The sequence below is a fragment of the Mus caroli genome, chromosome 9, assembly GCF_900094665.2.
Source record: "Mus caroli chromosome 9, CAROLI_EIJ_v1.1, whole genome shotgun sequence".
Lineage (NCBI taxonomy): Eukaryota > Metazoa > Chordata > Mammalia > Rodentia > Muridae > Mus > Mus caroli.
This window is the reverse complement of record NC_034578.1, coordinates 114,009,316-114,020,241: the sequence shown is the minus strand read 5'-3', so window position 1 is coordinate 114,020,241 and position 10,926 is coordinate 114,009,316. Positions and strand designations below refer to the sequence as shown.

Genomic DNA, 10,926 nt, shown 5'->3' with positions numbered 1-10,926 from the left:
GAAGAAGAAGAAGAAGAAGAAGAAGAAGAAGAAGAAGAAGAAGAAGAAGAAGAAGAAGAAGAAGAAGAAGAAGAAGAAGAAGAAGAAGAAGAAGAAGAGCTCAGTCACTTTCATGTCTGCATCAAAACTGTTACCGATGCCACCGGGTTATTACCAATTCTTGCTGTCCAAGGTATGGTGACAAGGGTCTGGTCAATAGTACTTTGAACAAAGCTGGGCCTGGTTGTGTCATGAGTGGGGATATGGTTTCAGGAGCCAGGCTTAACACAGGGGTTCTGAGAGGCAAGGTCACTCGTGTTCTCATGCAGACATTGACTTCCCTCAAGAAGGAATAATTTGAGATCATGAAGAACTTAGTTACAGACCCAAGAGCTGACAGCTTCACTGCAGAGACACTTCATGTACTCTGTGACACACATGCACCTGTGGGTCTTATAAAACACCCTGTAGACCAGGCTCAGGCCCAGCTTGTCACTGCTGGGTGGTGGTAAACCTTTATGGGGTTAGGTCTGTGGGAAGTCTTACTCTTAAAAAGGACAGCCCGGCCCCTGTCTCTTTCTCATTTTTGCCCTTTGAGAACTTCCACCACGGTGTGTCCCCAATCCTGACAGAGCTAAGAAGCACCAGGGCCAGCAACCACGGACTCCAGTCAGAATCTGCACTGTGAGCCAAAACGAACCTCCTCTCTTTGTCAGTTTACTAGGGGTGTTTGTTCCAGTGACAGAAACTGGTAACAAACCCGGACTCCTCAGCTCTGCCACCTGGTGTCTGGGTTCTCCCTGTTCTTTCCAGCAGATTCTCTGCCCTGTGCACAACACAACCAGGAGCCAGTTAGCATGAAACAAAGGTCCCAAGTCACATCACAACTGAGAAGCTAAAGACCATCTCAGCTGGCAGAGGGACAGAAGATACAATGTGCTCAACATCATTCATCCTTTCCTGCCCAGGTTTCAGTGTCCTTTCTCCTAACAAAACCCCTTCCACTGCCCACCTTTGGACTCTAAACTTTCTAAGTTTCCCCACAAATTTTTTCTGCTCTTCCCCCGCACCACACCAGCCTCTGGCTAAACAGCTACCAAACCCCAAGTCCTGAATCCCCCATGTTTCCCATTTCACGGGAACCTTTGTAATACAATACAGAATACTGTAAAACTGTCATCCTAGCTGACTGAGGAATTCTGGTTCCAGGAATTGATTGGAAGGAAATAATTAAGAACGTCCACAGTGTTTCACTGGGAGAATGCCTACATATGTTGTTACAGTGATAAACAACTGGAAATGACCTGGTAAGTTTAGAGGACAATGGGCTCGGGGACTACCTAATACTAAGAGACTTTCATTCAGTCATTAAGTCAATCAACCAACCCCAGAGTTGTAAGTAAAGGCAAAGATTTAGGGTAGATGCATAGTTCACAAAACTAGGCCAGCGGCTACCTCTAAGTTTATTCTCAACGTACAGGAACAAGAGTAAGCCCGGGGCTTCAGTCGGGGCTCCACTGACCTCACACTCTAGAGAAAAGGAGAAGAGAAGAAATGGGAGTTTCTCCTGCTTCAAACTCCACAAGCCCCCACTGGGAGTCACATCAGAAGAGGCTTATTTCGGAGCCAAGAGGGAAATGTCGGGGAAAGGAAGGAAGAAAAGGGTACGGAGGATAGGTTTTCTTAAGTAGCAAGAGAATTCAACAAGAGACTGCAGCACTGTAGTGAGAATACAATCTGCTTCAAAGAGAATATATATATAATATCTTATATATCATACATTCATATATTTATATTATATATTACATGTGATATGTGTATATGGTTTATTATAATATATGTAAAACACATACACACACTTTATATATATATATATATATATATATATATATAGTATTTTTTCCCCCAGAGGGCTGCTAAAAAAACTGAGGGACCAGCAGCACTCCAGTGCAGGGAGTGGTTGGTGGGCAGGAGAGGTACTTCTGAGATCAGCAGGCCAGCTGCTTGTCACCACAGAAATGCCTGACCCTCTCCTGACAAGGTCAAGTCCCAGAATGGCCACCCTTACAGTGCAGCCTGTGGTGCCTGAGCCTGGGTCAAACCCTTTGTCACTGTAAAATCTGTTCACAGCCTCGTTCATAACAAAGCAAGCTGAGCACCTCGTCTCTGCTCCTATCTAGTTAACAGCCAAAGAGGCTGTGACCTGGGGTCCATCCAAACCCAGGTGACAGAAGCCTGGCTCCTGTCTCTGGAACCAGATTGTGGCAGGGCACAGAGGCCAGCCACAGCCTGCAGTTCCCACTGGCTCCCACAGCTGCCTGCCCTTTCCTTAGTAGCCCCCCACCCAGAACAGCCATTCAGTTTCTGAAAGTTCCGCCCATGTGCTTTGTACCGAGGTCACACAGTGTGGGGCTCTGGGGTGTATTCTACAAACTCTTTCTTTCCTTCTTTCTTTCTTTCTTTTTTTTCTTTTTTCTTTTTTGGTTTTTCGAGACAGGGTTTCTCTGTGTATCCCTGGCTGTCCTGGAACTCACTCTGTAGACCAGGCTAGCTTCAAACTCAGAAATCCCCCTGCCTCTGCCTCCCAAGTGTTGGGACTAAAGGCGAGCGCCACCACGCCCAGCTCTACAAACTCTTTCTATTCAGCCATAATCTGTACCAAGCCCAGAGCCCATGGCGGACCTGGAGCCTTTGGAACATAGGAAAGTGTTCTGCCCTGCTGTCTGAAAAGGAAGGGTTTGGCAACTGCAGGAAGCAGCCTTGGCTGGTAACTGTGACTAGAATCAATATCAGGAAGGGATGCAGAGGAGAGCTACACACAAGGACTTTGAAAGCTGGTTCTCTTGGAGGCTGCTCTCCTAAATACACGAAAGTGTTAATAAAGCCAGTCACAAAGTTCTCTTTCTCCAGGGTTCTGAAAGACCCGCATCCACAAGCCCCCGATTGCCTCAGCCCCTGTCCAATTCCGAGCAGAGACCCCCGGTAAGTTACATGTCCCAGCACACACACTGCCGGTCTCCATCTCCCAGCCTACTGCTTCTAAGGATGCTCGCTCACGGGATAGCACCCTCAACGTGAATCAGCCATCTCCTGGGTCCACAGTAACATCATCTAAAATGAGGCTGGGGAGCTACTGAACTCTAGCCGCCTTGAAAAGGTGGGCGTGGTGCATGGTGTGGCTCGTTCATTCCAAGGAAGTGGTCTAACCGCCTTCTCTAAGCGCTCCTGCTGTGGGGTCAGTTAACTTCACTATTGATGCTTAATGAGGGAAAGACTTTTTCTTTTCTGCAGGCCCACCCATCTCGCTGGTTCAAAACCGTACCCCTTGATTAAAAACTTCAGCTTCCTAAATCTTGTCTCTAGACACGTGGGAGAGCTCCAGGCTGCTCACCAGCCACACAGTCTGCTCCTTGGGGGTCCTCCCTGCATCCCAGATCCTCTCAGAACTTTGTGGGGCCCCTGGGTACCTCTTCTGGAGATTCCTATGCCACCAGGACCCACTCCCACCGCATTCCCTGTTTCTCTGCTTCCTGCATGCTGCTGCCCAAGAGTTACATGAAGTGGTCCCCAAGAGCAGCCTGGCCTCCTAGGGGCCCTCCGGGGATCTGGGGCAGATGGCCAGCCCGCGGTGGCCCCTGGAAGGCAGACAGCCAAGTAACTTTGCTTTAGCGAGAGCGAAGCTGCGTCTGACTGCCCAGGGAGGGCAGGGACCCCAGGGACGCCCGGGCCTCGGAGAGCAGGCCAGGATGTCAGCGTGGCCGCCCGGACATTTAAATCGGCCCCGCGGGAGGTGGAGTGGAAGAGGCCGGAAAGGCGGCGGCCAACTTGGGGGACCACGGGGTGGCCACGCCAGGGTCGAGGATCCGCGGGGGACACTTACCAGCGCGTGTTGTCGTGGAAGTGCTCCAGCACCGCGTAGCCGAAGAACGAGCCCGCGGGGCCCTGGAAGCGTACTGGGCGCTGCGCGTCGAGGTTGTAGGCGCCTGCCGGGACCCCCGCGGCCACCAGCGCCAGCAGCAGCGCGCGGAGCCCTCCGGCGCCGGTCCGCGCCGCAGCCGGGCCGCCCATCCCCAGCCGGCCGCCGCCCTGCGCCCTGCCCCGCGATCGGGGCTCCCGGGACACGCCGCTGCCCGGGGCGGGAGCCGTGCGCTCCGAGTCAAAGCCCGGGACGCGGCGATGGGCTACAGCGAGAGCCGGAGCAAGGCCAGGGACGGCCGCCAGCGCACTGCGTCCTCTCGATCCCCGCCGAGAGGTCTGCGCTCTCGGAAGGAGCGGGTCCCGGGCCCGGGCGGCACTGGACTGCGGAGAGGCGCGCCCGCGGGGTGGGCGGCCCGGGCGGCCCGGGCGGGACAGGTTCGCAGCGCCTCCTGCTGGACGCGGCCTCAGGCGCACCGCCCGGTCCAGGTTCTGGACCTCGGTGAACTGCATCCTCTTCAATGTCCTAGGCTCTGAGGTATCCAAGCTGGCTGGGTCTCTCTCCTTTTGTCTTACACTGTGAATCTCTCTCACACACACAAAGGCCCAAAGCTACCCGAGCCAAGGATGGGTAAATATTCTGGCCCTGCCCATCTCTTCAGAGGCAACCGCTCAAGACCTCCAGTCAGTTGATGTTAAGAATTAGTCATGTGGAAGAGAGCAGAGCGTTCGTCCATACTCCCTGACCTGGCCAGCGCTTTCCAACTTGGCAGACACACAATATAGCCAGGTGTGCTCCCCTGTATGTGGAGATTATGGTGAAGTATACGTTGCATAAAGTTTACGTCATAACCTCATTTTGGTTGTGTGAACATCAATAGCTCATCTTGCTAATTAAATTATACATAAATTTAACAAGCACGCCCAGCCCAGTCCAGCACCCGGCAAGTTTCATTTATCCCTGACTCTATGAAGTTGACTATTCCAAGTTTAATGTTATTGCTGGACTAACTCTTTACTCTGGTAAAATCACAACCCCCTCCCCACCCCTTCCCACCCTCTCCACTTCCAAAGTCTCATTCATACTAAACACACACGACGCCTTTGTCTTTTTCTTTCTAATCAGGCTTATCCTTACAACAACAGTCAAAGCCTAGGGTAGGCGAGGTGGGGTGGGGGTGCACATTCCAGAGTTATCCACTCGCCAGCAGTCTAAACACGGGGATCTTTACAGGTGAAGAGCCTCTTCCAGCTGTCATCAGAAGGGCTGTGACAAAGGAAGCCAGATCACTGCTAGCTTGGGAGCTGGAGGGAAGGGTCCATGAGGTAAAGAAGCCAGGCAGCTTCAAAAACTGAGGACAGAGAAATGTCTTCCCCCCTACCCCTTCCAGGAACGCAGGCCAGAGATAGAAGCCTTGGCATCAGTCCAGCGAGACCCATGACCTGTCCAGCATTGTTAGATGATCAATGTCGCTGTCTTAAACCACTGCAGTCAGGTAATTTGCATAGCTCTGATGCACTGCTGCTGTCTTACTTGTGGTCACTATGGCTGCAATGAAACACCATGTCCAAAGGCAAGTTTCAGAGGAAGGGGTTTATTCAGCTTGTACTGCTCATCGTGGGAGGGAGTCAGGACAGGAACTCAAAACAGGGCAGGAACCTGGAGGCAGGAGCTGGTGCAGGGGCCATGGAGGGGTGCTGCTTACTGGCTTGTTCCCTATGGTTTGCTCAGCCTGCTTTCTTGTAGAACCCAAGATCGTGTGGAGGGAAACATTTTCACAAGCAATGCTCCCTCCTCTCAAATGACCTTAGTTGGTGCCATGTTGATGCAAAACTACCCAGCATAAGTGCTCTATCCACCTGTCTTAGTTTCCTTCCTGGGCTGCAAAGTGACACTCTGATGCAAAGCAACTTGGGGCAGGAAAGGAAGTATCCCAGCTTACAGGTTAGTCTCACTGGAGAGAGGCGGGGCACAGAGCCATGCCAGTAGCTGAGGGAGAAATCATGAAAGAACTATGCTCCTCCTCTGTGTATAGGGACAACTGCTAGAGCCTGGGCATCCTATCCAGGGTCACAAGTTAGTCATGGTGTTTATCACAGCAATAGAAAGCAAACCAGAACAGCTGTGGATGTTCTTTCAATGGAGCAGGCTATCCCAGTTCACTTCCTAAGGAGTTGGTCTTGATCCAACTAGTCTGATGGTCTCCCAGACTATGCATTCCCAGGCAAGTGTGAGGTAGATCCAGACACGCCCATGGCAGGGGCTGACTCTGTCACTCATTTGTCCCCTGTGTGAGAAATTTTCATTATTTTTAGCCTCTGAATATTATCTTCTTACCAGCCAAGCTATCTCTTGCTCAGTTTTATATCTAATTCAACAATTTGAGGTTTTTTTGTAGGAAGAAAGAACTCTAAGCTAAAAATACCAAAAAGGGAAACCACTAATTTTTTTTCTTCTTTTTAATTGGATATTTTACTTGTTTACATTTCAAATGTTACCCCCTTTCCCATTTTCCCCTCTGAAAACCCACTATCCCAACCCCCCATCCTGCTTCTATGAGGATGCTCACCCACCCACCTACCCACTCCTTCCTCATCACCCTAGCATTCCTCTACACTGGGCCATCAAGCCTTCACAAGACCAAGGGCCTCCCCTCCCATTGATGCCAGGTAAGGCCCCTTCAGCTCTTTCAGTCCTTCCCCTAACTCCTCCATTGGGGTCTTTGGACTTAGTCCAATGGTTGGCTGAGAGCATTCACATTTGTATTGGTCAGGATCTGGCAGAGCCTCTGAGGAAACAGCTATATCAGGCTCCTGTCAGCAAGCACTTCTTGGCATCAGCAATAGTGTCTGGGTTTGGTGTCTGCATGTGGGATGAATCCCCAGGTGGGGCAGGCTCTGGACGGTCTTCCCTTCAGTCTCTGTTCTACTCTTTGTCCCTGTATTTCCTTTAATCTGGAACAATTCTGAGTTAAAATTTTGGAGATTGGTGGGTGGCCCTATCTGTCAACCAGGGGGCCATGCCTAACCTCTGGATATGGTCTCAACAGGTTCTCCCTCCCCTTTGTGGGGCATTTCAGCTAATGTCATCCCCATGGGGTCCTGGGAGGCTCTGGCTTTCCAGGCATCTGGGACTTTCTGGTTGCTACCCCCAGTTCCCCATCCCCCATTGCTACACACCTCTGTTCAATTTCCTGACCCTCTGTACATCTCCTCCATTTCCTCCTATACCTGATTCTGCCCCTCTTTTTCCCCTCTCCCTCCTTTCTTCCTCCCAAGTTCCCTCCCTCCCTCTACTTCCCTTGATTATCTTGTTCCCCCTTCTAAGTAGGACTGAAGCATCCACTCTTTCGTCTTCCTTCCCCTTGAGCTTCATGGGAACTACTATAATTTACGTCATTGAACAATGTAATCACGTTTGAACCCCATTGTCTATGAGGAAGTTCGCATAGTCTCCAATTCTGCTTGCATGTCTGTGTGCTTGTGTGCATGCTTATAAATGTGCTGTGTACAGGTGGGGGTCCCCCAGGCACTGAGCATCTCTTTTTTGAGGGTCTCTCACTGGCCTGGAACTGTCTAAACAGCCTGGACTAATGAGTCTCAGTCCTGTCTCCATCTCTCCAGCTCTAGAATTGCAAGTGCTGGGTTTTGTCGTTTGTTTTATGTGGGTCCTGGATGTGGAACTCAGGCCCTTATGTTTGCAAAGGTGAGCACTTTACTGAGCCATCTCCCTACCTCTCACTTCAAATCCTTAAAGAGTAGCCAGAGTAAATGTGAGAGTCTGGGATGGGAAGGGCAGATCAGAGCTATCTTCATAAACACTTCAGACCTCCCTAAAAGAACCTCCTCAGAGTTCTGGTTCATCCACACAAGTCGGCTCATGCTGTGGATCCATCCTGTCCTGCTCACGGGGCACAGAAATCCCAAACCCAGACAGGTTTTCTTCGGCGTTCGTCAAAGACCTCGGCAATTAGATCATGCAAACGCACACTGCAATCCACAGCGTAGCCACTTGCTGTTGGGGTCAGCGCTTTCAGTAAGTGTGTTATCCAAGGATAGCACACCGTCTGCAAGCAGACACCTGTAGCATACACGAGTGAAACGTGAATTCCTTGATCTGATCCCAGGCAGGTCTGTTAACTAAATTGCATCTATAAGCACACAGCACATAAAAAGGAAGCTGGGCTTTTACTGTGTTTGCTGTATGTGGTGGTTTGAACGGGATGTCCTCTGTAGCTTCAGGCATTTGAGACCCTGACGGTGGCACTGTTTGTTTGGAAGATGTCGCTGTGATAGAGGACATATGTCACCGGGGCAGGCTTTGAAGCAGCGTTTCAGGTTGTCTCTTTCTCTCTCTGTCTCTCTCTCTCTCTCTCTCTCTCTCTCTCTCCCCCTCCCTCCCTCCCTCTCTCTCCTTGATTTGGTTCGAGATAGGAGCCCTCAGCTTCCTGCTCTTACCACTGAGTTTTTGTTCCACCATCATGGAACATTATCCCTCTGGGACCATAAGTCCAAATAAATCCTTTCTTCCTATAAGTTGCCTTGGTAATAGTGTTTTATTACAGTGATAGAAAAGTAGGACCCAGTGATGGTAATTATAGTTGAGACTGACTGTCTGTCTATCCTTTGCATTGTCCGAATTGTCTTCAGATAGTCTACTGTGGTTGTAGAAAATGGCTGAAGCCACTGGTCCAAATGAAAACCTTTCATGAAGAGAAAGCAAGCCCTGGCATGGTGGTGTACACCTGCAATCCCAGCTGCTCAGGAGACTGAGGCAGGAGGATTACTGTAAGTGTGAGGCTATCCTCTATGTAGGAAATTCCAGGCCGGTCAAGGCTACATGCTAAAACTCTGTCACAAGATGAACGGGAAGGAGGAGAACAGAACGATGAAGGATGGAGGGAAGCGTTGGGCTCGGTGCACATTGGAGCATCTGTGCTCCACCTGAGAGGAAAACTTGGACCTCGATGGGCAGCAGGCACAGGTAGAGCTAAGAACAGCCACCATTACCAGTGTCTTGGCCAGAGTCCTGGAGTCTATGGATGGGCTAACTTTGCAAGGAGAGCTGAGGAAGAGACCAGCCGACACCATGTGGAAGAAGGAAAATGGTCAGAATCCAGATGGCACCTCGGGGTATTTCCAGACGAAGAAAAAGAAAAGAAAAAGGTCTTCCAGGTCACTCATGGGGCCATAACTCCCCTCTGAGTGACTGCTCAGTGACTAAATGCACTTGTGAAGGAAGCCAAGCCTTCAAACATCACCTGACCTAATTTTATTTTTTATACACAAGACAAATGAAACTCCCACATGTTTTTGAAGTGTGTTAAGTTCAGGAGTGTAAATCCTGGCGTCGTCAAATCTTCAACTTGAATAGCAGGTGGAGACTTCAGCGAATACTTTCCCACTGAGGTATTCAAAAGCCAAAGTCCAACTATTGGGTGTAACCGGTTTTCCAACCGGTTTCCAGGCTCAATATCTTTTTCTAGAGAGCCACATCTAGTGAATCTGCTCTTGGTAACTAATACCGGTCTTAGAATAGATTCACACACCTTCTTAGATGATAGGGTTAAAAGGCAATCCTCATTGTCTTTTAAATAATAAAAGCATATGACTTATCATAAAAGTCGTGTGTGTGTGTGTGTGCGCGCGCGCGCGCACACGTGTGCTTACTTTACAATACTGTGAAAATGTACAAATATTTTACTTTTCCACTTAGAAGGAAGAACTCACTACCTATGTAAGAAATTCTGCCCTTTGCTATAAAATAGGCTTTGTGTTGGACGATTTTGCTCAGCCACAAGCTAATACACGCGCTTTGGGATGTCTAAGGAGGAGCGCTAATCTTCAGATACCAAATATGTCAAAGGCACCTTCCACTGAAGGTGTTTTCAACTTTCAAAGGGCTGCCGGTTTGTAATCGCATTGCATCTTGTAGAATGTGTAGCTTTCCAGACGGTTGACCTTGGTGAGTAAGCGTGATCCTGATGGCCCAGCAGGCATATTTTCCAGCTCCGGCTGGCATATCAAGACGCCACACAGCGCCTAGCTTAAACAACAGAAGTTCAAACTTTCACCTCTCCAGAAACTTGGAGCCTGAGATTGAGATGCCAACGGGACTTGCCAGTGGCTGCCTGCTACTTTCTGGTATGGTCCTCTTTGTAATCTTTCCTTTGAGTTGCATGGGACAAAGGACAGGAGGGGAGGGACAGACTGCCTACTGGTTGGGCAGATCCAGAGTGTATAAAACCATGAGTTCAACCCCCAGCACCACAAGGGAAAAAAAAAAAAAAAAAAAAAGAGGAGAGGAGAGGCCACCTGAGCATGTGAGGGCATCTCTTCTCACAAAGGCACTAGCCCTGCTAGCTCAGGGCCCCGCCCACAAGGCTTTAGTCACTTTCTTACCACAGGTGTGATAGTGTTGGCATGTGACCTTGAGTAGATAAGCCCTGCAAGAATCAGTCTCTCTGTTTGTAGACAAGGCATCGTGTTCTTTAGGAAAGCAAGCCACAGAGCAGTGCCTGGAAAGCCACTGGTAAGTACGAGTCTCATGACAGACGTGTTTCTATAGCTGTCTGAGCCAGGTGACACAGAAGCTGAAGAGACTGTTTCAATGTTCTGCGTTGTGGGACTCCCTCTGTGGAAGGCTTGATACAGATATTGCCTGAGAGACTTAAGACCTGAAGCAAAGTACCGATTATTACTGACTAGGCCCAGGACTCGCTGCTATACCTTACTTAAGCCTTGTAGAAAGATGGTGTTTTCAGCGCCTCGGTTATGAAGGTTTTAACAGAATAGATGCCCATAACAGTCTCCCAGGAGAGCAGCTGAGCACAGAGGGCTGGTGTTCTAGTTTGGTTTCTGCTGCTGTGGTCAATGCCATGACCAAGAACAACGTGGGGAGGAAGGATATACTTGTCCTACAGGTTACAGCCCATCGCCAGAGGAAGCCAAGGCGACAGGAGCTGAAGCAGAGGCCACAGAGAAATGTTGTTTATCAGCTTCCTCAGCTGCCTTTGTTTCTACCCAGAGTCA

The 10,926-nt window shown here is 49.8% G+C and overlaps 1 protein-coding gene and 1 long non-coding RNA gene across 2 annotated transcripts in view; one reads left to right on the top strand and one right to left on the bottom strand.

Moving 5' to 3' along the window:
* Positions 1-4,351, bottom strand: part of Itga9 (integrin subunit alpha 9) — a 289,069-nt gene extending 284,718 nt beyond the window's left edge. Inside the window, exon 1 of the mRNA XM_021172021.2 lies at positions 3,860-4,351. Within this exon, the coding sequence (XP_021027680.1) occupies positions 3,860-4,047 (188 nt within the window). The 5' untranslated portion in view covers positions 4,048-4,351. The remainder of the gene's footprint in view (positions 1-3,859) is intronic.
* Positions 644-3,904, top strand: LOC115031906. Its single transcript, XR_003837542.1, has 3 exons — positions 644-947; positions 1,189-1,286; positions 2,890-3,904. It is a non-coding gene; the product is annotated as an uncharacterized LOC115031906 (long non-coding RNA).
* Positions 4,352-10,926: the final 6,575 nt, after the last annotated feature.